This window comes from Ictalurus furcatus, chromosome 11, assembly GCF_023375685.1.
Source record: "Ictalurus furcatus strain D&B chromosome 11, Billie_1.0, whole genome shotgun sequence".
NCBI classification, from domain to species: domain Eukaryota; kingdom Metazoa; phylum Chordata; class Actinopteri; order Siluriformes; family Ictaluridae; genus Ictalurus; species Ictalurus furcatus.
Genome location: NC_071265.1, coordinates 19539602 through 19566310, shown reverse-complemented (window position 1 = coordinate 19566310; position 26709 = coordinate 19539602). Strand labels below are relative to the sequence as shown.

Genomic DNA, 26709 nt, shown 5'->3' with positions numbered 1-26709 from the left:
TGATTCATAATACACAGAATCTCTCTACTTTTTTCACACTATATAAGTGCATGTGTGTGCAATAGACATGAAGCTGTTTTCCCATTGTTAATCAAGATCGATATTGTCAGTGAAGCATCTTTAATGCTTCAGCCTTCAGTAGATGCTTGTAAGAGTAAGAAGAGAGCTCTTGCCATGTAGTCTGCAACTGAAAATAAAGCAGCAAACCCTTCCCTTCCCCTGGCTGAGGCGTGCGGTCTGAAACTGCCTCTAAATCGGGAGGCCTGGCTCGGCTCGGCACAGCGCGGCATCCCCCACACTGAGCGGACACGATGGGTGTGGCCCCCGAACAGTTGGTTTTTGAGGGGGCCCCTCCCGAAACACTCTGCCACATGCCAGCGCCCAAGGGCTCCAGTCAGCCTGACCAAAGCCACCACGAACTACCCACGCCACGTTAGCAGACCAGCTTTTAGCAAAGAGCTCCCCCTGCAGGACCTGAGCAAACAATTCCAGAAACTTATGCTTCAGGATGGTCTTTCCCCTCCACCTCCTGCCTCCAACAATTCCTTGCACTAATGCCTGCCCAGCTGTTGTTTAGCTATGTGTACAAACAAGGGTGTGTAGTAGATCACAGGATGAGAATATTTATTTATATCTAACTGGTCTTTATCTAACTGTTCTTATCTTTGCAGTGTATTGATGAGCTCTTTTACTTTAATTATTTAATTTATCATTACAATGTTGTTGTTGTTGTTGTTGTTGTTGTTGTTTTTGCTAAGATGTTATATTGTTAATATGAAAGCTACAGCAGTTCAGCCTACACTGCCATCCAAACAGCAGAGGTTAAAATAGTCAAATAGGCTGAAATATTTTGCTATCAATAATATGAAACAGTAGCCTGAGCCGGTAGTTTTGTGTTTCTGGAATGAAAAATACATGTCATCTGAGGTTAATCTGAGCGAGGCTTATTTTTCACGACACTCTGAGCTGAGGCATATTAGAACCAGCACTTGCACTCTTCCAAGTCAAACATAGCAGCTCCTGTTCCTCATCCAGTGACCCATAATAATTTGATGGAGTTTTAGAGCTAACGGTTATTTAGCAAGTTAATACGTGCTTCCTAAACAATCAACCATAATGTGGCACTAATTCGAAAAGTAAAGGAGTTGCAGGGTGAGTGGAGCGGCTGGTTTGAATCAACAGAGGCCTCGGCCTGGGTTCAGCTTTACTGCCTCCCCCTCTCGGTTTTAAACTGATCTGCGTGTTTGTGGAAGTGCGGCTGGCGGTCGGCTGCTTGGCCTGTGAAGCAGCGCTGTTTAATTGGTCTTTGTTGTGGTGAAAGCGGGCAGCTGTGGTCACATCTGTACAATGGTGATGGCGGCTGCCAACAGGCACACATATATACACGCACACACATATATACGCATGCATGCATATATGAAACTGTGAAATAAGGTGAGTTCACGGAATTACAGAAAGAGCCCACTCACAAGCCATGACCGGGGGTGTCGGAATGACTCAGAGTTGAAATACTCTGATATATTTCCTCTGTGTAAGGGGATTTTGAGAAGCATATAATTATCACATTTACAAAGGATAGCTTCTGAATAATAAGATGGTCCGTTGTTGTAGAGTTTAGGAGTGTGGTGTGTGGGCTGCGAGAGACACAGAGAGAAAGAGAGACAGACAGAGAATCTGGCTTTGGGGTAACAAACCCCGACTCCACATATCCTTCACTTTTTGATTCAATCTTTATTTTGTTTCGGGTTTCAAATATACAGTGCTGCTCTTCATCCTGGACTTTCACAGACTGGTATCTAGAGTCTCTGATTCCTTTAATATATAATATATTTATTTTTTCAACATCTTACACATTTTAGTTTAATAACACTCAAATATTTAAAGACATTGAACCCCTCCTCCTTCTCTTTCCGCCCTCCAATCCTACTTCATCTCTCTCTCTCTCTCTCTCTCTCTCTCTCTCTCTCTCTCTCTCTCATGTGGGACTGATTGAGCTTGCGGATTCAGCTTCATGAAAGATGGCTGTGGCTGAGTGGAGGCAACCCGTTGCAGCTCCAATCTCCCCTTACCCTAATGAGGCGCGCGCGCGCGCACACACACACACACACACACACACAGGCAGAATGTTGGCAGAAACGTGCTTAGTAGTTTGCTTTCTACTGGGCTGTCATGTTTTCCATCAGTCCTGCTCTCTTCCAGCATATTGTTTCTCTCCTATATGACCAAGTGCTCTTATGGGCTGCAAACTCATTAATCATTATAACCTTAACATAGATAGATTCATGCAGCTTACTGCATATAACAAATAACCAAATGCACCCCACAAAATGAGAACGTACATGTTAGCTTTGTCAAGAGAGCTAGGTAAGGGATATCAAAGATTTAACCAAACACACAAAGGTATATTTAGATAATAGTTAACAATGTTAACAATATTTCCCATATATGAGATATATCAGAGTGGTCACTAACTAAGTAAGTAACATCTGGAAAGCTTACCCGTGGCTTATGTGTACCTCTGTAATTGGTGCTAGGCTAGATACAGTGTATACCATATGCTAAATGCAGATGTAGATCTTCTGAAAATCAGGTGCAAACTGATCAAATTGGATGTCTTTGAATTTCCCTCATTTTTAATATTTTTTTAAAAATTGTATCTATGCGTAAGAAATAGTCATGTTTGTTTTATAGTAAGCATAGCTTTGGCCCAGCAGATGGTACTGTTTCATAAAGTCATAAGTTTAGTGTTACATACAGTCCCTCTGCAAATATTGGAACGGCAGGGCAAAATCTTTTATTTATTTATTTATTTATTTATTTACACGATACATTTTGAGGTTTGAGATCAAAAGATGAAGATGAGACAATAGATGGGAAATTCAGCTTTCATTTCCTGATATTTACATCTAGATGTGTTAAACAACTTAGAACATGGCACCTTTGGTGGCAGACTACCCGATTTCCTGGTGAGCAAAAGTATTGGAACAGTTAAACCTGAAGTAAATTAAAGTAAATGACACTTAATATTTGGTTGGTTATCATTTGTTTGTAGAAACTGTTACATTCTTCTTTTGTGATTTCAACATTTCTGCACGGTTCTGTAGGTTCATTCTGTATAACATCAAGGGAAAATCAGACCCTATCTCACTGAACAGGCAACACAGCTACTAGTCCAGGCTGTTGTTATCTCAAACCTGGACTACTGCAACACACTACTCTCGGGCCTCCCAGCCAGCCCCATCAAACCCCTTCAGATGATTCAGAATGCAGCAGCACGCCTCGTCTTCAAAAAGCTCAAAAGAAACCATGTCACACCCCTCTTCATCTCCCTCCACTGGCTTCCTGTAGCTGCCCATATCAAATTCAAGGCCTTGATGCTCACATACAAGACCTTCTCTGGAACAGCACCCTCCTACCTCAATACTCTCCTTGAGGTTTACGTTCCCTCACGCAATCTGCATTTGGTTAACGACTGAAGCTTAGTAGTGCCTACTCAGTGTGGTTTAAGGTCCCTTTCCAGAACCTTCACACTAACTGTTCCTCAGTGGTAGAATGAACTTCCAACCTCAATCCGGACCACAGAATCTGTCACTATCTTAAAAAAAAAAAACAACAGTTAAAGACCTACCTCTTTCGTGAACATTTACCTAACCCCTAAAATGCCAACCCCACATTATCCTTTAAAAAAAACAACTTACTCTGGCTCTTACACCCCTACTCTGCACACTTTGTTTTTCTAGAATTCAATTTAAATATCTTGTATAGTTGCACTACTTGTATTGTTCTCTGCTTGATATATCACTTTGCTTGTATTTCCTCATTTGTAATTCACTTTGGATAAAAGCGTCTGCTGAATGAATAAATGAATAAATGAATAAATGTGATCCTTTTCCAGGCTTGTACTGCAGCTTCTTTCTTAGCTGCTAACATCATGAGTTACATCATCAATAAAGATTAGTGAGCCTATTCTGGAAGCAGCCATTCAAGCTCAAGCCTTGACACTACCTCCCCCGTGCTTGATTGATGATAGTTATATGTTTTGCATCAGATACTTTCTTTCTCCACACTTTGGCCTTTCTATCACTTTGGTAGAGGTTAATCTTTGTCCCAGAACTTTTGTGGCTCTTCTTTTTATTTCTTTGCGAATTTCAAACTGGCTTTCTGATTCTTATTGCTGATGAGTGGTTTGCATTTTGTGGTATGGCCTCTATATTTCTGCTCCTGAAGTCATATTCGAATGGTGGATTGTGATTCCTTCATCTCTGGCTGTGGAGGCTGTTGGTAATGTTATTGACTGTTGTTTTTGGATTTTTCTTCACAGCTCTGTCATCAACTGTTGTTGTTTTTCTTGGCCAACCTGTTTGATGTCAGGCTGTTATTGCACCAGTGGTTTCTTTCTTTTTCAACACACTCCAAATAGTTATATTCCATCCCATCCATTTTCTATATCACTTATCCTACAGGGTCGCAGGGAACCTGGAGCCTATCCCAGGGAGCGTGGGGCACAAGGCGGGGTACACCCTTGATGGGGTGCCAATCCATCACAGGGCACAATCACATACACATTCACACACCCGTTCATATACTACGGACACTTTATACATATTGTGTATAATTTAGGGATGCAAATGTTAATAGGTGTGACCACTTGAAAATTATTGCTGTTTATAGCACAGCCAAACTCGGGATGAATATGCACGCTCAAACACTTCAGTCTTCCCTTTGGGGAACGTTTCACTGGTCACCATCTCTACACTCACCATTTCTCCAGGGGAATGATCGCCCCAGATTCTTTCTGCCTTTGATGTCTGTCTATAAAATGGGTCAAGTCGTTGTTTTTTCAAAGCCTGAGTCAAACCTTTCCAGGACCAACTCACAGACACTGTTGTTCTGCCACATTACAAGTTTGTTGAAGTCTACTTGGAACTACTTCACATGCATCACTCTACTGTCATTAATATTGTCAATTTGAAAAAGGGGAAATGGACACTCCTGTAATTTTATTTGCAAACCATTGTCCTCATCCAGAAGCTCTTTCAGTATAGTTTTTTTACTGCTGTCCAGTATCTCTGACATAATCAATTCACCATCACTACTGTCACCGTCTTCAGTTTGCATGATGTTTAAGATCTATAGAAGTTCTTGATTTAAATCTTCAAAGTAAAAGCTGTAGGGTTGACTCATCCTGTGTCAATACAGTGAAGTGGTTATGACCAGAGGGCAGCTTTAGATAATATACCTACTACAATGACTTCTATATATGTCTGCATCACAAATGCACACATACTCTGACACATATTCTTATGGGGCGTTGGCTAGAAACTCATCATGATTTGTGCATCGGAATTTCCGTGACATTCATGAAGAGGTAGTGTTTAAAGGTTAAGTTCTGCTTGGTTCATCCATTCCCTTTGCATAATCACCAAAGCCTCTTAATCCTACAACCAAATCTGAACATGAAATAAGTGCACACCAATTTTATTATTTGGTAGTCTTCAAGTAGGGAAAAGGAAGAAACTTCTACTCCTACTGTATATAATTCACAGCAGTAGCTAGCTAGCTAATATTAACTAAAGTGACAGAATTTCTAATGGAATTTTAAGTAATATTCATAATTGTACTTCTTTAACAATAACCAGCTTCATAGATCATTTCATATTCATTGATCATTTAATGCATGTAAGGTTTCACAGATGTTCCTTTCATTTTCACAAGTAAGAAGGTCAAAAGATCTTAGACTACGTTAAATTATTTTGCTAGTATGACAAATAGAGTCTTTCAAATGAGAGTCACAAATAACATTTTCTACGAAGTCATTTTGCTTCACTTTAATCATTTTATTGTCATTAGCATTCAATTAAGTGTCATATTGCTTTAAGAGACTGAAAAAAAAAACTACAGGGGATTATCCATACATTTTCATTCATCACCAGTATGTGCATGAGTATTTTAGAAAGTGCACTGTAAATGTGAAGCAAGTTGATTTTTTTATGAAGTTCAGGCATTTAGAATAACCATTAGATGTTTTTTCCCCCCAAACCGAAGGTTGGTAGGCCTTAGAAAGATGTAGTGTCTGCCTTAGCCAGAGAGTCCAGACTGCATCTCCTTATTCCTGCGTACCTCTGTAGCATGTAGCTCCTGGAAAAAAGATTTCATTATATAATTAATTTATGCCATAAACCATGTGGGTGCTTTCCTGCCTACATCATTTCTTTCAGTTATGAAACTATGCCACTTCTGTTTGTTTTGGTTAGAGGCAAACACATTATTTGAATTCGGGTGTAGACGAAATCAACCGCAATGTGATCCAAATTAAGATGAAGTTTTGGCACAGTATCACACTAAAGGAAGTGATTACCACTATGGGACTACTTTCTGTTCATTTTAGCCAGGCTATTTGTAGTTTAGCTAGGCTAAGCAGCATGGGTCATATGGACCAAGCATAGTACATACTCTAGATTTGCTCCCTTTTGGCTTATTGAGCTGAAAAGCACATATGCCAGTTTTTCAAAACAGCACAGCTGTTCAGGTGTGCTCACCTGAATGATGATCTTATTAAAGCTAATGTAAGTGATTTTAAAGAACACTTCAGGTAAACTATCTTTATAACCTGATATAAGACTAAAAAGCTTAGACTAAAATACCATATATGATCATACTTTTGTGGACACCTAAATATCACACTCACATGAGCTTTTTGAACATCCCATTCCAGATTCATTCCCTGCTTTACTGTTATAATAATCTCCAATCTTCTAGGAAGGCTTTCCACTATATTTTGGAGCATGGCTGTGGGGATTTGTCCATTCAGTCACAAGAGCATTAGTGAGGTTGGGGACTGATGTTGGGTTAGGAGGTCAAAGGTGTTCCTAAAGCCAAAGGTGTTCAGTGGGGTTGAGGTCAGGGCTCCGTGCAGGCCACTCGGGCAAGGCAAATCATGTCTTCATGGACCTCACTTTGTGCACAGGGGCATTGTCATGTGCTTTAAAGAGAGGTTTGGATGGAGGTCATGGAATTGAAAGGAGGTAGTGTCCAGACTATTAGCATTGCTAAGTCATGGGGAAGTTAGCAACTCCTTCGCCATAGTGCTTGAGCAAGTTGATACAGTGTAAAAACTCAAGGGTTGATTCAAACCAAGACTCAAATGTACTAAGCCTGAAAGCACCTTTAAATTACCATTTATAATGTCCTTCCTTCACAGGGGAGCCAACTGAGGCTAGAGCACGTAAAACACTTATCATTCTTGTAGTGTATAACTCTAGAAATGTAGAAAAAAAAGCTTATACCATGTGCAGAACTAGAACAAACACAGAAGTGATGCTTACTTTTTCTCTCAGGCGCTGCTTTAGAGCACTGAGTTGGGCCGTGCGATTCTCACTGCTCACTTCCAGTTTGTGATTGAGCTTCTCCTCTGTCAATCTGCTGTGGTTGTTATTAACCTCATGGGCCTTATTGAGAACCTCCCTCTCATGCTCTCGCTTCTCTGACAGCTGCTTCAAAATCTGCTTCTCCAGGCTCTGTAGCCAGAGACGGGTAGAAACAGAGATAAGTAGAATGGAAGATGTCAGTTCAAAGAGGCAAAGGCAGTGGAAATGGTATGCTGTAAAGCTGCTTTGTGGCATTGTCTATTGTTTAAAGCACTACATAAATAAAACTGAACTGAATTGGGTTTCAACTAAAATATTTGCAGAAAATGAGTAAGAATGATTCTATTGATTGAGTAGAAATTATTATAATGATCAGTCATGAATTCAAAGTTTACTAAACCTTCTACCAAACAGTCACTGCTATTTATATTATCAATGTCAAACTGATTCTCCTTACTCTTCTTCTTTCCTCAGCCGCATCCAGTTTTTTCTGCAGGTTTTCCAGTGAGGGCTCCTTCCTGTGGGCTGCCAGATACAGGCTCTGAGGCCTGTCTGGTGACAGATCAGTGGGACTATTCAGGATGATCTCAAAAGCCTGGCCAGATGTTCGCTTATTCAGGGACTTTACCTCCATATCTACAGAAAGAAACCAACAAAGCGATGTTACTCGGTGTTATGCTTTCGATTTTACATTGTACAGTTCTTTATATGGCAGCATGTTTTTATTTATTTATTTTTTTTACTTTTCTCTGGTAGCACACTGATATTGTAGGAGAACATGTCCTAATTGATTTAGTTTAGCTGATATATCATTAGGTATCCACAGCAAAGTTATAAATCAAGAGTAGCACCACATACCGTCAAAGCGGCTGACGGTTTGATGATGAGGCTTAGAATATAGGCAGGAGCAGATGAGAGACAGCATTGACATCTCCTTCAGCTTTTCAGAATAGGCTGTGAAAGAGGAGTTGTAGAGAATTCAAACGTTTAACAGATATTTACAGATACCAGCATTTACAGTAGATATGTACGAAGACATTTTTAAGGGCTAACTACAAATTTAAAATGTATGGAACATTTAATGTATATACATCTGATATTGGCATTTAAACTCTGCCTATAGTGTGATTATTTATCAGGCATTTATCAGGCAATGACGATTTAATGTTGCATTTATTAGTTAGGCTCAGATTCACTCCATTTCACAGCAGTGAGCAGTCCCTCAAAGATTTTGCGATCACAGAAATGAACACAAAATCAAGCAAACTCCAGAATATTCATAGGCACTTGCAATTTTCAGAATTACCCCGTATTTTCTGCAAATTTGGGCCAAGACACATCATATGATGTAATCACGACGCGCATTAATCCAAAGCCTTCTTCGATTTATGTGCGTTGAACATGAGCTGAAAGGTGCGATTGCAATTTCGCAATATACACAAATATATATGCAATTTCGCAAAAGTTGTTTTCCACAAAAAAGCATAAAAAACTCGGCAACAATCACAAAAAGTACTTATGCTCATAAAGATCACATTTGTACTAGGTTTATATGTAAAGTACAGTAAACTCCAGAATTATTGGTAGGCAAAAATTGTTTCATTCATTCTTTGCTTTGTTTTCGTTCTACTTTTTCTGGTGCGGTTCATGGTGACAACAGGCTGTGAAGATCAGCCCCATCCACAGCATCCAGTTATTCCTGGGGAATCACCAGACATCCTAAGTTGTAGAAATACAGTGCCTTGCATAAGTATTCACCCCCCCCCCCCCGAACTTGTTACAACCTGAAACTGAAATGAAGTTAATTATAATTATATGCCATGAATCTACATAAAGTAGGCTATGTAGAAATAGAGAAAAAATAGAAAAGTTGTGATTGCAAAAGTGTTCACTGCTATTGCTGTGAAAGCCATTAATTAGTTCTGAGGCAATCAGTAGCACCTCTACACTTTCCCAGATTGCTGAGCTCTTCTCTCTATAACAGAAGGTAAGCCATGAAAACCCGTGGAAGAACCTTATTGCCACCTGTACTTGGGACATTAATCATTTGGTCATTAAGCACAGATTGTGTCCATTTGTGAGTATAATGACATAGACTGACCGGTAAAGAGTTTTTTTTTGTTCAAAAACTGTTCTTTGTCCAAAAACTGAGCTCCTGTTTCATCATCATAGACTAATACTGCAACTGCTACCACTGACCCGATCTGTTTGTCAATCTCACATTATCTTTTTTCATCACGTCTGAACAAAAAAAGAACGTACATTCATCAATACGAGGCAAGGTCTGTCCCCTCAGTTGAAGGGAGCATCACACTCTTTCCAGAGAGAACCATAGCCTTGGCCTTGAAGGTGCAGATTTTCATCCCAGCCGTTTCACGTTAACAGTGAAACGCTTCAGTGCAGGTCTGTGTTCCAACTTGCAAGCAACCAAATGTATATCATAATCTGCAAATAACTGGGATGTTCTGGAATATACCCAGTAGAGGTCAACACTCCCCCACACTTGCTCAGCAAAGCTTGTGTATGGCTTCCCCCTCCTGACATGCTAGTTGGTTTGCCAGAACATTTTTCGGAGCCTATCCTGAAAGTCAAGACCTATCCAAACTCCTCCAATGCCCAAATTTTTTCTTCACCACTGCTGTCCACCATTGCATCCTAGGGTGATTGACATAACAGGCAACAAAGAGTCTTTCAGCCACAGCTTCTTGCAGCTGCCTATATCTATGAACATGATCCATTCAGACCTGTTCTATACCTCATTCCATATAATGGAGAAGTGTGTGATGCCATGCGATGTACTGGCATCCAATTTAGGGTTCATTCCTGTCTCATGCTCAACATTCCTGTGACGATGGGAATGGTCCACCAAACCAGGCTAAAGCAGTTACTGAAGTTGAACAAAAACATTTCTGCCAATTCAGGTGAAGGATATTCTTGGCACTCTGTGAACTAAGAGCAGGGTGGTGTGTGTTTGTTTATGTTATTTATCATCAGTGAGTTTAGTAAGGAGGTGACATTTCAGGGTGGCAAAAATATTCAAAGTCCAATGTTTTTACTGAGCTGGGCTCTGGTACAATTATGCACGTTATAACGTTATGCAAAAATGTGCCAATAATCTATAAATGGCAAATAATACTACTAAAACTGACACTTTTAAGATACTAAATCCATAAGTATTATGTTTTCCAAACATTAGACTTTTAATGGATATTCCATTACTGGCACGTAAATCATTGGCTAGCAAGTGTCTGTCAATGCCAAGTCACAGCCATATAGTCTCATAATATATAAACTTAAGATAAAATAAAATAAATAAGATTTAACATAAGCCTGCAAACTGGAATAATACCATTTATGAGGAGCAGGTGGTGAATAAATTCTCCCTGGAGGAAAGCCGAGTGGGTGGTACTCCTGCAAGACTGTGTTTTTCAAGGACCGACATTTACACTGACGTATGATCTTAGATAACCCTAGTTTCTTTGTCAAGACGGAAAGCACGCACATACATTCTCTGAAAATTGCCCCAGGCATGCTGCCATAGAAAACTGCAGTATAATCATGCAACACAATTAAGGACACTACAATTTTTTTTAGCTTTTAGCATAGCATTAGGTTTATATATTTTCCACTCTCAAATTTTGCTATTACAGCATTAACTAAATGGCAGTTTTAAGTTCTGTGATAATATATCATCCTGCACAGCTTTCCAGAGATACCCCATAAAGGCTTAGATGATGCAGATTCCCCATTCATTAGAAAATAGATTGTTTTGGGCCCTACCTGACATGGTGTTATCCATCACAGAGCTAGATTTGCTCAGATGGTAGACAAGAAGATGGAGAATGAGAAAGAAGTGCAAGCTGGAAAAGAGAAGGTGACTTAGGTGATGTCGAGGTGCTCTTCTTTTTGAGCTAGGGATGCAGCAAGGGACAGAAAGGGAGGGGAGATGGAGCAGTAGAAAAAGTGAGGGGAGGGGACAGGGTGCGCAGGAGGTAATAGATCTGGCGAAGCAATTTTTATAGTGCAACTGCATTTCGCTGAAGGTGCGTGGGGAAATGCAGGGCTGAATGCAGGGCTGTTGTCTAGGAAACAAAGGGCAGATTATGCAACCTACAACATAAAGAGTTTCTCTCTCTGACAGACACACACACACACACACACACACACACACAAGCACACAGCACAACATAAAAATCAAGTCAGTAGTGTGGTATAATAACAAAATGCATTTCTTATTAGAGTTACAAGGGGTGGGACAAAGCATTTATTACAGCATGTTTGTACATCCCAAAGTTAAATACGTGGTGTTCTTAGTGTAATATTATGATCAATCACACAAATTCTTCAAAACCTTGAAATCATGATTGCTGTGGTTTAATATATGATGTATAGTAGTATATCCTACATACATAATGTGGCTTTCATTGATTTTGATCACTTTTACTAAACTTCCTGTAAGAAATCACTACAAACCTATAAATGTTACTACTACTGTAGAATGTAGAAGGTTTTGAGCTCATCAGCTAAAGCAGTTACATAATACAGTCGTTATACACAACTCATGTGCGAGATCACATTTTAAGTACGGCTTGCAAGTGGGCTGGAGTCACGCTGTTCTGAATAAGGAAGCCCTTTGCTAAAATCTAGCTCAGATAAGCAGGCTTTACAACTTTATTTACAGTAACTATCTAAATAGAGTTCTGTAAGGCAGAGATTCTTCCTGTTCTCTGAACAGGACTGAGACAAACATGTACACCAACATGCTATATGTATAAAGCTATATCAGACCTTTAAAGTTACTGTGGCGTTGCGAGTTGTTTTCTTAATCTTCCATATAGTCTACAAAGTTTAAAAGGTGTGCCATTGTTAAATACATGCTGCCAAAGAACAAAACAATATCTCATGTCATTCTTCAGTTCTTCTTGTGTTACATACAGTAAAGCAGTGATTGCTCATAAGGCTTAATTGCTGTGGTGAAGCTAGTGCCTGTATATTTGTCAGTGTTTAATTAAGAAAGATCCAGAACATTGCCTGCATTAAAAGGGAGGTGCTTTTATGAATGCTCTAAAGCAAGTAAGCAGGGGAAGGATTGCACACAGGAAAACAGGAGAGGAAAAGAGATGCAGACTCATGGGATTTCACCAATCAGCACAAGGAATCAGCACAAGTTACAGTAAGTTTGACACAGACAGAAGGATAAGCACTCACATGGGACTGTGTAAGATAGTACTCATAACTTTAATCAAATTAAACACACCCACCGATTGGCACTATATGACTGGTTTCAGGCTTACAGTTGATCCTGGAAAGCAAATCAATACTACTTGTAAATGAAAAGTAATCATTTCCTGCATGTTCAAATCCCCAGAGTTCTTCTTTACTTAGTAAATAGAGGTCACAGAGGTTTAATTCGTTTTCAACAATGGTGTTTATTACAGAATTTATAGAAGTTGTTAAAAAAAAATCTGATGTGGTAGGGTTCCAAAATAAAGGAAAAGACCCTGTAAGCTGCTGGGCAGAGACTCATATTTGTGCATATTTATTGTAGAATGTCTAGATTATTTCAATAATATTTTAGTGTTAATAAAGAAAAAAAAACCTTCTTTTTTTTATATTTTCATCCTGCTGAACAGAGAGGCTTGCTCCAATATAAGCATCTGCACCACAGCAGAATTCATATCAAGCAAATGGTCTTTCATTTAATGTATACTTAAAAAAAAATATTTAAAAAAATTAACATGAATGTACAGTCCACTTTACACAAGAGCACATGCCTGTCCTTAGCTGGTGCTTTAGTGTAAGACAAGAAGATGGGAAGCTGCAATAAACTTCAACTGGACTGATTTCCCACAGATCAAAAGATCAGGACACACACACACACAAACACACAGAGAGTTTATGTAATGTCTTTTTGTCGAGGTGGACGATGAATGTTCCGAACCACACACTTCACCATCCACTCAATCCCTTCGTTCACCCCCTGACTGAAAAAAAACAGGATAAAAAGGTATATAAATAATTACAGTAATAACACGAGATACATTTGAATTATTGCAACACTTCACAATGCTGTGAAAAAGTATTTGCCCCATCCTAATTTCTTCTGTTTTTGTATATAGCACATACTAAATATTTTTAGATCTTCAAACAAAATACAACATAAAACAAAGGCAACCTGAGTAAACACGCAATACAGTTTTTATTTATTGTTTTTAATCGAAGCAAAAAAAAGTTTTCCAACACCTATCACCCATGTGAAAAATGAACTGCCCCTTAAACTTGAAATCTATTTGTGCCACCTTTAGCAACAATAACTGCAACCAAATACTTCCCATAACTGGAGATCACTCTTTCACAGCGTTGTGGTGGAATTTTGGCCCACTCTTTATTGCAGAACTGCTTTAGTTCAGCCACACTGGAGGGTTTTCAAGCACGAACTGCCTGTTTAAGGTCCCGCCACAGCAACTCACTTTGTACAAGTCAGGAATTTGAATAGACCACACCAAAACTGGATAACTTTTTTTTGCTTCAATAAATAACATTAACATTTAAAAACTGTATTTTGTGTTTACTCAGGTTGCCATTGTTTTATCTTAGACTTTTTTTGATTTCTGAAACAATTTAGTATGAGAGATACACAAAAACAGAACAAATTAGGATTTCTGATACTTTTCACAGCACTGCATGTATTTTATAACATGTAACGTGTGTGACAATTTACACTTTATGATGTAAACTATCTCCTTGATAATCCTGCAAAAAATTAAATGCATCCTTACTTTTTAGAAACAGGGAGGGGAGAGTGGTTCTATTTTTATGCCACAACTAAATAATACAAGATTGAGAGTGCAAGAGAGATCACGAGAAAGAGAAAGGGGGGGGGGGGGGGGGAAAATAAGCTTACCCTGTCAGAGCAGTGCAAGGCTGGACCAGACAGTCCCGTTTACCAATTTTGGGTGCACAGTCACTGAATGCTGTCTTAATGTCAGGCACAGACAAACAATTCTAGGGAGAAAAAAAAGATTCGAGCTTAATTTACTGCCAGGTTATCTTACATAGGCTATGCCACACAGCGACAATGTGTACAAACATTCTGTAACCAGATCAGGCCTCATCTGGGTATGATTTACCAGTAATTTCAAGAAGTTACATTTGAACTACATATACTGCCTGCAGGCATGCAGTATGTAAGGCTACCATTTCATCGTTATCATTTTCTAGATTTATGATGTTCAATAAAATCTTCAAGTGCTTGAGCTTGTATTTAAGTATGACTTATTAAAGTTTAATCATAAATAAACTTTAGACTGAATCACTTTAGCTTAAGTGTTGATTCAAGGTAAACAAAACAACATGAAAAGACTTTCAATAATGTTGGCAGGCTTTCATTTGAAAATAGAGCCCCACCTAGTGATGAAAAACAAAACAAGTCACCGGAGTGGAGCATGCTTATACAAAAATCAGTGATCAGGAGAAGAAAGAAAAAAAAAAGAAGCATTTTACACGAGTGCGTACCTCTACGTCTTGTTTATTTGCAAGCACCAGAAGTGGAACCCCTTCAAGAGCCTCACTACTAATCATCTTCTCTGGGGAAGGAAAACATCAGCAAGAAATTCTCATTGATACAGAAAACAAAAGTTCAGTAAAACTATGTAAAACTATCTATAAGAGTGAGCAAAAAACATTAATGCCATGTCTACAAATTTACTTTCCATGTTGGTCATGAGGGACATAAGCGCTTAAAAAAAAAAAAAAAACTCCTGGGAACAGGATATTATTGACCATTCTCACATGTCAAATCAGTATGAAAGAGCCCAAGAGGACAAAACCAAAAGGTCAGAGTATGCTAGCACCTATTTACCTGAACTCGGCCAGTCACCGTAGATTTTAGGGGCATGGCTTTGTATACAAGGATAGGAATGTGAGGCAGGTTTAAGGAGTAAAAAAAAAAAAAATAATTCCAGTGTTGTACTTCACCCACTTAACTACTAGTGAACCAGTCTTGACTTAATGGACATTTAGTACAGACTTCACACTCACCAAAGGCATCCTTAGACTCAGCCAGACGCTCTTCATCGGTGGAGTCAATTACATAGATAACACCATGAGATTCTGCATAGTACTGAAGGAAAACAGGACATAAAACAGGGCTAATGGAGGGTCATGGGATAAAAATGTGTTTACTTTTATTCTGTCAGAGCAAAACAATTGAATAAATCCACCCTGATCAGACCAGCTACCAAAACAAATCAAACTGGTAGAACATCTTTGCCAGCTGATACATTTAACTGCCCAACAAATGTTTGCTTTTTAAACTGCCTTACTGTTGTTTACTTTTCTAAATAACTTGTCTACAGAGAGGAGCAGCTTGGTGGCACAGCGGGTAGCATTGTTGCCTCACAGCTCCACTGCCCCTGGTCTGATCCTGAGCTCAGATTACTGTCTGTGTAGAGTTTCTGTGCATGTCCTGCCTGTGTTGGTTTCCTCCAAGTTCTCTATTTTCCTCCCACCCCTCAAAACACACCAGTAGGTGGGTTAACTACTCTACATGGCCGTGGTGTCTCAACAGTTAAGGCTCTGGGTTAGTAATCATAAGGTTGGGGGTTCAAGAACCAGCACCGCCCAAGCAGCCACTATTGGGCCTTTCTGCCGTACCTTGCACTCGAACCCCAACTTCCTAACAAGCTATGCAAAGAAAAGAATTTCACTGTACTTGTGCTGTAATGTACATGTGACAAAAACACATGGAACAAATAAAGGCTTCTTCTTACATTGCCCTGTTGAATGAGTGCGTGAATGTGTCTCTGAATAGACTAGCATCTCATTCAGGGTGAGTTCCCAACCTCATTCCTGGATCCACCATGACACTGACCAGTTACTGATAATGAACAAACGAATAGTTAATAAATAGTAGCAGTAATTCAGAATCCGATCCTTTTTAAAAGCAGTGAGCAGCTGGCAAAGATGGGCTTCCAGTTTGACCAGCTCAGCCTGTGTTTTGGCCATTGTGAACTTGTCAGACAGACCATGTTGGATTTTTTCAGCAGACAGGTACCTAAAGTGGTGCTTGAAAGTTTGTGAAACCTTTAGAACTTTCTATATATCTGCATAAATATGACCTAAAACATCATCCGTCCTAAAAGTAGATAAAGAGAACCCAGTTAAACAAATGAGACAAAAATATGGTCTGACAATAACTTGGTCAGTTATTTATTGAAGAAAATGATCCAATGTTACATATCTGTGAGTGGCAAAAGTATGTGAACCTCTAGGATGAGCAGTTTAATTTGAAGGTGAAATTAGAGTCAGGTGATTTCAACCAATGGGATGATAATCAGGTGTGAACGAGCACCCTGTTTTATTAAAAGAACAAGGATCTATCAGAGTCTGATCTTCACAACACATTTGTGGAAGTGTATCATGGCATGAACAAAGGAGATTTCCGAGGCCCTCCGAAAGAGTTGTTGACGCTCATCAGAACAATACCATTAATGTTTTGGAATGGCCAAGTCAAAGTCCTGACCTTAATCCAAAAGAAATGTTGTGGAAAGACCTGAAGCAAGCAGTTCATGTGAGGAAACCCACCAACATCCCAGAGTTGAAGTTGTTCTGTACTGAGGAACGGGCTAAAACAAAATTCCTCCAAGACGACGTGCAGGACTGATCAACACTTATCGAAAACGTTTAACTGTAGTTATTGCTGCACAAGGGGGGTCACACCAAATACTGAAAGCAAAAGTTCACATACTTTCACCACTCACATGAATGAAATGTTAGTTAGTTAGTTAAAGGCCCTAGGCTCGATTCTGAGCCATGGCGACTTGATGGATGAACGATCTGTAGGAAGATCGATCATGTGCCAGTTGGATAAGTTGGGCCACGGTCTTCTCTGTTGTTGCCTTGATGGTGCCGAGCCATCGGGTTACTGGTCTTCCTCTTCTTCTTGTTCCATCGATGCGTCCCATCATAACGTCCTCCAGTGAATGATCTGTTCGTACAATGTGTCCAAAGTAGGCAAGTCGTAGTTTGGTGATGCTTGCACGTTGGTCATGGAATGAAATAACCAAGTATAATATTTGTCTCATTTGTTTAGTTGGGTTATCTTTATCTACTTTTAGGACTTATTAATGAAATTTAAAGAATTCTAAACGGTTCACAAACTTTCAAGCACCTCTGTGGCCTCATCAATCTAGTACCAGTTTGGAATCACTATATTTGAGAAGAAGAAAAAAAATAGAGCTCTTACTTTGTCCCACAGTGACTGCAATTCGTCTTGCCCTCCAAGATCCCAAAACATCAGGCGTGCTTTCCCCACATCTATAGTGCCAACTGTACAGGAGAGACATGCAGTGTCATATACAAAGCAACATGTTCATATGTAAACACTACAAAGACCTGAAATCCACTTACTATTCAAACCGACCGTGGTGGTGATTTTGGAAAGGCTCATTCCTTTGTAGTTCTTGCAAAATTTCGTTTTGGTTTGCTCCAGAAATGTCTACGGGATGAACCACAAGCCAAGTAAATATTCCAGGGTGAGAATGAGAGCTCTAACCTGCAGCTTCACCACAGTCCGGCTAGGATCCGTCATCATACCGACTAGTCAGATAAACATGTAGAGAAACAAAGCAGGATAACAAACTCACCGTTTTGCCAGCATTATCGAGCCCAAGAATCAAAACGCAATACTCTTCTTTTTGAAACATGTACTTGTAAAGACCTGACAACAAGGTGTACATCCTGAAAGGTAACAAACTTGACTTTTCCTTCCGAAGCTCACATCACATTAAAGAAATTCATGTATGCTAAATGAACTCTCATGCTAGCTCACCGACAATAAAGTACACACGAGTAATGTATTACCAGCTGAAGAATAATACATCAAAAAAAGAGTCGATATATAAATAATATTGTAGAAAAATAAAGCAGAAATAGATGAACGTATATCAAACTATGTCCTCTCGAAAGTAGCTTAACACTTCCGTTATGACAACGCTGACTGTAATGCATTGTGGGAATTGTAGTGTCTTGCTTCTTCTGTGGCATTATTAACTGAGCGTGAACAAACAGAAGAGATGTATACCGCCACCTAGTGCTCTAGCGTGTACACTGTATAGGATTAGTCAGAAAATATCGTTTACTGTAGCTACACCCTGTACTTGAGACTACTGGCTCTGAGTTTGATGACTGCAGGATAGCTTTTATTCTTTTAGAAGTTCCAGATTTAATACTTAATATTTCATGCATGAATTATTTAAAACGTATAATTTTATGGGGGAGGAGAGGGGAGGGAGTGGCTATGAGTTTGGAAGATTTTCAAGATTTTCAAACCATGTTGCTGTAAAGAAATGAATTTTAGAGTGTTGTTTAAGTCAACATCGTAATATGTAGTTAATTTAAGTTCATTTCTTGTGCTCATACAGTTTTGGAACGTTAACGATGAAACTGGAGATTTTTCCAAGTACTGTTACTGAATTGTGATTTATTGATGCCATTAATAAGTATGCTACAAACAAATAATGTTTTGAGCATGTCATTAGTAATGAAAGTAACGGCCTAAACTGATGAAAATATGTGTCCCAAATCATCAAACGTGTCATTAAAATGATTTCAGTCAGTTGCGACAAAATGATAACCCAAATTTTTTTCCGCAGTCACATGTAGATATTCGACACCTTGAGGAATTTATTTATGACATTTGGCAGACACCCTTATTAGGAGCGACTTACATTTATCTCTTTTATACAGTTGAGCAGTTGAGTGTTAGGTGCTTGCTCAAGAGCCCAGCAGTGGCAGCTTGGCAGTGCTGAGATTTCAACTGACCTTCCAATCAAGAAAGCTTGGAAAAGGAAATTATATATATATATATATATATATATATATATATATATATATATATATATATATATATATATATATAATATAAAATGTATGTTTAAAGACTGGAATAAACAATAAACTCGTCCGCTCTTAGAGCCGCTGTGAGTTTCAATACCGCAATTTTGCAGCTCGGTTTATCAGGAATAAAGAGCCTGTCTCTGTTTTTTTTTCTTGTTTTGTGGTGGATCATTATTTGGATCTGCAGAAATAATGCATACTAATCATCTGATATGACAAAAAGAGAGAGAGAAAGAAACAGAGAGACAAACAGAGACAAAGAGTGACAAAGAGAGATAGACAAAGAAAGACAGAGACAGCTTGAGAGACAGAGAGAAAGTGCGATAGAGAGAAGTGTTTGTGCTATTGTCACTAACAAATTTATTTAGAGAGCAAACTGTAAAACTAATGCCTGTAACTGCAACATGGTGCTCAATCACTAAATTATTAGAATTAACAACATAGTTCATGTCTGCTATGCTGTAAGTTATAATGTGCTTATCTTAGCCAGTTAGCCGCTAGGAATTATGCTTATAGAACTTAGATATTCGGATCGGGCTAATCCATAAAACAAGTAAAGGTTTTAACTGATTTTGTACAAAGCTCAATACATGCCCAAATTCTGTCCACTGCATTTAGTTAATGCAGATCGTCTGTGCTTCTGTAACGTGTGCCAATTGGGCCAAAATTCTGTCACTCTGTACAAGGCTTTATTAATGTCACTTGTCATTGTTTAGTTTACTGTTTAAGCCAGGGGTTCCCAAACTTTTCCAGGGCAAGGCCCCCCAAATGGCATTAAAATTTGACCGAGGCCTCCCTTTTGCAAGATGTCTTTAAAACACATTAAAAATACAGGCTTTTGAATATATCCCCCTTTTTTTTATTAATAATTACATCTTACATCTTTACATTACATTACATTAGGAATCGATCGTGTGTGTATGTGGTTGTCTGAGAGTGAGAAAGAAAAAACATACATTTATTTATTTTTCACACCAAATTGTTGAAGCCCCCGGGCGCCCCCTGGCGGCCCCCACTTTGAAAACCACTGGTTTAAGCTATGAAGCAGAGGTAGATGGACACTGGTTAATGCTTGGTCTCAGCCCTTTTAAACATTAACCTTAAAAACTGCATCATTAGTATTATTGTTATGTCATATATTTATGGCTTGACTAATAAGAACTAAGTTGGCTTGTTTTCCATTAGTTTGTAAACATAGTACAGTAGTATCTTTGTTTTTATGCCTTTTACATTCCCTGAGCCAGTGTTGTGTAACCCAGCCAAGGTTATACAATTATAGAATTATTCTGGAAATTATTTAATTTGACATATAGGGCAAATATTATAATGACTTTATTATTATTCTTTCTTATTGTATTTTAGTTTACTTGTATTTTTCGTTATTATGGTCTTGATTGAGATTTGAGCCAATAGGAAGGCAAAGGGGAGCGGAGGTCCCGCCTCCGTGTAACATTTCTTTCGGCAGATACCTGTTTTCTTTTTTTCCTAATTGAGTCACGTAGATGTCACAACATTGGAGAAGTGTCTGTTTATATTTTTTATATATCAAACTGAAACTTAGTAGTAAACCTAGTATACTGCTGCATAATCTTTTTTTATTTTGTGTAGCAAGAACGGATTTTGGTGAGTTATCTATTTTGAGTGTTTTTTTTTTTTTTAGAACTTGTAGTAAGTTCAGCTAGCTAGTGTAGTTTCTGCATAGCATTGCTGTTAGCATAATTGATATGTTTACCTGTCCTAGAAATATTGATAGCACAGAAATTACTTTTGTATTGTATGTACTTTAATTCATATTTGAAGAGGGATGAAGAGATGTTTTGTAAAGGAAGTCACGACTCAGTCAGAATAGCTAGCTGCCTCGTGATATTTTAGATAATTGAGTCTTGGAATGGCGGCGCTCATGTGCTAAGAACACAGAGATATGCGCCATTTTATTTTTCTACTTTATTGTGAAGGATGTTTGCAACACATACTAAGAATTGTATGATTTTATGTTGTTTGTTCAGGGTAATGCAATTAATACCCATTGCAGTACTTCATGGTTATTACTCAGATTATGGGTAAATGTATTTGTGAGATTGAAATGGGTATTAAACAGTTGTACAACATTTAGAAAGATAGTCTTTACAACATGATTAGGCTTAATGATTAATAATCTATTTTTTTTAAATAATCCTATGCTGATGTTGTTTTTAGTTCTTTAATAAGAACAATGTAATGACCAGTATAGTGTTCAGATTAATAGAATGTAAGCAATGTCCCGTTTCTTTTAATAAGTGAACAGTCTGCTGCAGAGGATTGACACCAGACAGAAGAGACACCAGCAGAGCTCCTGGAACCCCTTTTCCTTGAATCACTTGATCAAAATTTCCCTAATCAGGGAATGGCAAGCCACCCAATTGCATACAGAAATTTGAACGTGTCCCTCAGGATACCCGCCTATGCGGCAGGACTGACACAACTTGTGGGTAGGATTTGAAACAGAAAGAACCCTTTTGTAAGAAAATCAGAAAACTGTAAATCCATTTATTCCATTTTATTGTGACTCTGTACTTTAATCAATAGTTCATAAGTAAAGCCGGCTACTTAACTGTACTTACCTTGTTCACTGGTCTCAATGCATTTAGTTAGTTACCAATACACCTCCCTCCGAATCTAGTTATGAATGTACGGTATCTCACAAAAGTGAGTACACCCCTCACAGTTTTTGTAAATATTTGATGATATCTTTTCATCTGACAACACTGAAGAAATTACACTTTGCTACAATGTAAAGTAGTGAGTGTACAGCTTGTGTAACAGTGTAAATTTGTTGTCCCCTAATGTCTGAACCGCTGGCAACAAAAGTGAGTACACCCCTAAGTGAAAATGTCCAAATTGGGCCAAACGTGTCAATATTTGTGTGGCCACCATTATTTTCCAGCACTGCCTTAACCCTCTTGGGCATGGAGTTCACCAGAGCTTCACAGGTTGCCACTGGAGTCCTCTTCCACTCCTCCATGATGACATCACAGAGCTGGTGGATGTTAGAGACCTTGTGCTCCTCCACCTTCCGTTTGAGGATGCCCCACAGATGCTCAATAGGGTTTAGGTCTGGAGACATGCTTGGCCAGTCCATCACCCTCAGCTTCTTTAGCAAGGCAGTGGTCGTCTTGGAGGTGTGTTTGGGGTCGTTATCATGCTGGAATACTGCCCTGCGGCCCAGTCTCCGAAGGGAGGGGATCATGCTCTGCTTCAGTATGTCACAGTACATGTCGGCATTCGTTGTTCCTCAATGAACTGTAGCTCCCCAGTTCCGGCAGCACTCATGCAGCCCCAGACCATGACACTCCCACCACCATGCTTGACACACTTGTCTTTGTACTCCTCACCTGGTTGCCACCACACATGCTTGACACCATCTGAACCAAATAAGTTTATCTTGGTCTCATCAGACCACAGGACATGGTTCCAGTAATCCATGTCCTTAGTCTGCTTGTCTTCAGCAAACTGTTTGCGGGCTTTCTTTCTTGTGCGTCATCTTTAGAAGAGGCTTCCTTCTGGGATGACAGTCATGCAGACCAGTTTGATGCAGTGTGCAGTGTATGGTCTGAGCACTGACAGGCTGACCCCCCACCTCTTCAACCTCTGCAGCAATGCTGGCAGCACTCGTACGTCTATTTCCCAAAGACAACCTCTGGATATGACGTTGAGCACGTGCACTCAACTTCTTTGGTTGACCATGGCGAGGCCTGTTCTGAGTGGAACCTGTCCTGTTAAACCGCTGTATGGTCTTGGCCACCGTGCTGCAGCTCAGTGTAAGGGTCTTGGCAATCTTCTTATAGCCTAGGCCATCTTTACGTAGAGCAACAATTCTTTTCTTCAGATCCTCAGAGAGTTCTTTGCCACGAGGTGCCATGTTGAACTTCCAGTGACCAGTATGAGGGGGTGTGAGAGCGATGACACCAAATTTAACACACCTGCTCCCCATTCACACCTGAGACCTTGTAACACTAACAAGTCACATGACATCGGGGAAGGAAAATGGCTAATTGGGCCCAATTTGGACATTTTCACTTAGGGGTGTACTCACTTTTGTTGCCAGCAGTTTAGACATTAATGGCTGTGTGTTGAGTTATTTTGAGTGGACAGCAAATTTACACTGTTACACAAGCTGTACACTCACTACTTTACATTGTAGCAAAGTGTCATTTCTTCAGTGTTGTCACATGAAAAGATATAATCAAATATTTACCAAAATGTGAGGGGTGTACTCACTTTTGTGAGATACTGTGTATATGTATGTGGTTAACTGGTATCATGCCTGTTACAGTTGCATTGATCTTTTTTGTGCATAAGACTATTTATTATTATTATTATTATTATTATTATTATTATTATTATTATTATTTTTTAATAGGTCATGGAAGGAAACAGAGATGAGATTAACATGGTATGAACTCTTGCTGTTTATAATGCTTGAAAATCACTACTATTGTAGTATACATGTAGTATAGATCCAGATAGTTACTGGTATTCCAAATAGCACAACATAATTCTGTATTTGTAATTATGTTTATTATATTCAAACTTTTGATTTTACAGGAATTAAGGATTGAAGAAATTGTTGAAATTGGGAGCACTGATCTGTCATCAGGTCACAAGTGGTAGTGAATATGTTCCATCCAGTGAGTTCTGACTCTGATGCCATCTATCTGGACCCTGACAGTACTTGTGAAGCAAAGACTCAGAAAAAGCCCAAAAGTCCATAAATGAAGATGGTAGGTCAGACAACGTGAAAGTGAATGTTAAAAAGTGCACAAAAAAGAAGGAGGGAAGAGAAAGTGAGATAAGAAAAACTTTTTTGTATACTGTGGTACAGAGCAAAGCAAACTGGGAAGACATCTTGAGAGAAAATATGCAAAAGAAACTGAAGTAGAAAAAGCATTATCAAAAACTAAGGGGACAAAGGCACGACAGATTATTTGGACAACTACGAAATAAAGGGAATTTCCACTATAGTACCGAAATCAAGACTACCTGCCATGTCAGTATTGCCATGGGTTTTTTAAAAGAAAGGAATTGAAGAAGCATAACCTAGTCCTTTTCTGCATTTTTGAAACAGACAACATTTCAAGGAAACCAAAGAGAGTCCAAGCTGTAGCATCTCGAAGTACACCATGTAAACCTGCCGTCTCTGAAGGGTGTAAATGCATCGTTCTGAGCATGCATCGAGATGACCTCTCTAATCAGGTGAAGTCAGACACTCTCATCTATAAATATGGAGAAATGATGTTTGAGCTCCATGGACAGGACAAATCGCAGCACAATTACATCAGTCAGAAAATGCGGGAGTTGGGGAGGTTTATGCTGGCAGTAAAGAAGCTTAACCCTGCTGTACAACGTCTAGTGGATGTTTGTGTGCCAACAAGATTTCAGCTAGCAGTATCGGCAGCAAAGGAAGCAAGTGGGTTTGATCCATCAAAAAACAGATTAGACACCCCATCTATAGCTTGTAAAATTGGGGACACCCTCAAGAAAGTCTGTGAAATTGTGATAGGTGAGAGTCTGATGAAGGAAGACTGTGAGGGAAGACTGTGAGGCAGGACAGAAGGCCAAGAATTTCATCAGGTTGCTTGACTCTGACTGGAACACATTTGTCTCAAAGCGAGCTAGAACCAACCTTGAACAAAACAAATGGAACAAAGCTGATGTTCTTCCACCGACTGAAGATGTTGTCAGGTTGCACAAACACCTCAAAATTTTGGAAGATCAGTCAAAAGAACAATTAACTAAGAGCTCAGATCCTGTGGCATGGAGAAATCTTTCAGAAAGTGTTCTAGCGCAAATAATATTGTTTAACAGGAGACGAGAAGGTGAAGCTGGAAAGCTGTTAGTAGAAACATACCAGAAATAAAACATAGCTCCACTGAATCCTGAGGTCTTGCAGAATTTATCCAAGCTAGAACAAGATTTTGCCACCACTGCCCCAAACATACACAAATCTGATACGTCCATAAATCAGTGGAACACTATTGGTGTTTCTATAACACCGCAGTACAAGCAGAAAACACAAATTTTTACCCTCTCCAAGTTACTGAAGGTGCCAGAATCCCAGTCAGATACTGATATTTGGAGCACTAAATGATGTACTGTAGTTACTGTTGCAACCCAACTATGTATTATTCGAATTCCTTATAAAGTCCTTTTCTACTACTTCAAAAGTGTATGTCAATGATGTTTGGACAGCTAAAGTCCAGATTTATGTCTAAACCATCTCTGAATCATTCCACAATGGACTTGTGATATTGTAGTGGCTTGTGGAGGGAGTTTTGCACAATGTGAATGTACTACATCAGGAAGGTATGCTAAGATTGTAGGTAGACCAGTGAGAAGATACAATAAGAGCTTAATTGAAGGTGGAGTAGGGAGGGCCATGTGACTCTGGACAATTTAATTTTAGTGTACGGTTAAACACATTTTTTCCGGGTCATCTTATTCAGCCTGTGGAAAAGAAAAAAATCCTTAATTAAAACTTGAGCAAAGGAGAATATTAAACATTTAATGCTTTATTCAACTACTTACTTCTTTCTTTCTCCATTTGCTTAATTTCCAGCTCCAGTTTTCTCATTTTCAGTCTGGTCTGCTTTCCTCAGTTCAATTTCTTGGACCAAATATTTTTTTTTAGAAATGTCTTGAACATCTGTGTCCTTTAACAGAAATAAGCACAAGGTATGCTATGTTTGTGGTTAAATGTACAAGTACCATTCACCTGTTCATCCTTTACACATGAAACTCTGCTTGGGTTCATGAGGTGCACAAACACTGAAGATTAGTGTTAACAATCCTTACATATGGCTCAGAGAACACGGAGTCCATCTCCTCATTCTCTTTATGGAGCCTAGATGGTCCAGCCTCACTCTACATCTGAATATTACTCAGCCTCTGGTCCATAACCCAGCCTTAGTATATTATAAGACACTAACACCACTTCCAGACCTCAAATATTGATCCCAAGGAGGTGGAATACATTAGGCCAGGGGTTCCCAAACTTTTCCAGGGCAAGGCACCCCAAATGGCATTAACATTTCACTGAAGCCCCCTTTTGCAAGATGTCTTTAAAACACATTAAAAATACAGACTTCTGAATATCCCCCCCCCCCCGTTTTTTTTTTTTTTTAATTTTTTTTTAATTTTTTTTTTTTAAATAAATAATTAACTCTCATTAGGAATTGATTGTGTGCGTGTGTGGTTGTCTGAGACTCAGAATCATGTATTTATTTATTTTTCACACCAAATTGTTGAAGCCCCCCGGGCGCCCCCTTGCGGCCCCCCACTTTGAAAACCACTGCATTAGGCCACTGTAATACATTGTGTTCAAGTTTATTTTATTTTTGTTAAGAGAGGTGGGGGTTATAATATTACTGTAACCCCTTCCTGGTGCTGGAAGTGTAATATTAGATGA

At 39.1% G+C, this 26709-nt stretch overlaps 2 protein-coding genes and 1 long non-coding RNA gene across 5 annotated transcripts; 1 reads left to right on the top strand and 2 right to left on the bottom strand.

The window, feature by feature from the left end:
• Positions 1 to 5724: 5724 nt before the first annotated feature.
• Positions 5725 to 11712, bottom strand: stmn3 (stathmin-like 3). 3 transcript variants are annotated; one of them, XM_053637016.1, is made up of 5 exons: positions 11148 to 11712; positions 8226 to 8321; positions 7825 to 8003; positions 7326 to 7517; positions 5725 to 6138 (listed from the first exon to the last, which is right to left on the bottom strand). In XM_053637016.1, the coding sequence occupies exons 1-5, from the start codon at positions 11629 to 11631 to the stop codon at positions 6079 to 6081; spliced, it is 1011 nt and encodes a 336-aa protein (XP_053492991.1). In that variant the 5' UTR covers positions 11632 to 11712; the 3' UTR covers positions 5725 to 6078. The 3 variants fall into 3 exon arrangements, with proteins under 3 accessions (XP_053492991.1, XP_053492993.1, XP_053492992.1); XM_053637018.1 differs by having other exon boundaries at positions 7825 to 8321; XM_053637017.1 differs by lacking the exon at positions 11148 to 11712 and having other exon boundaries at positions 8226 to 8445.
• Positions 11713 to 12776: 1064 nt separating this feature from the next.
• On the bottom strand, positions 12777 to 18429 carry arfrp1 (ADP-ribosylation factor related protein 1). Its single transcript, XM_053636931.1, has 7 exons — positions 18014 to 18429; positions 17778 to 17865; positions 17614 to 17696; positions 15408 to 15489; positions 14883 to 14953; positions 14272 to 14372; positions 12777 to 13351 (listed from the first exon to the last, which is right to left on the bottom strand). The coding sequence occupies exons 1-7, from the start codon at positions 18104 to 18106 to the stop codon at positions 13264 to 13266; spliced, it is 606 nt and encodes a 201-aa protein (XP_053492906.1). The 5' UTR covers positions 18107 to 18429; the 3' UTR covers positions 12777 to 13263.
• Positions 18430 to 20415: 1986 nt separating this feature from the next.
• LOC128615090 (uncharacterized) lies at positions 20416 to 26415 on the top strand. The gene is made up of 4 exons (XR_008387149.1): positions 20416 to 20888; positions 21543 to 21762; positions 23665 to 23697; positions 23850 to 26415. It is a non-coding gene; the product is annotated as an uncharacterized LOC128615090 (long non-coding RNA).
• Positions 26416 to 26709: the final 294 nt, after the last annotated feature.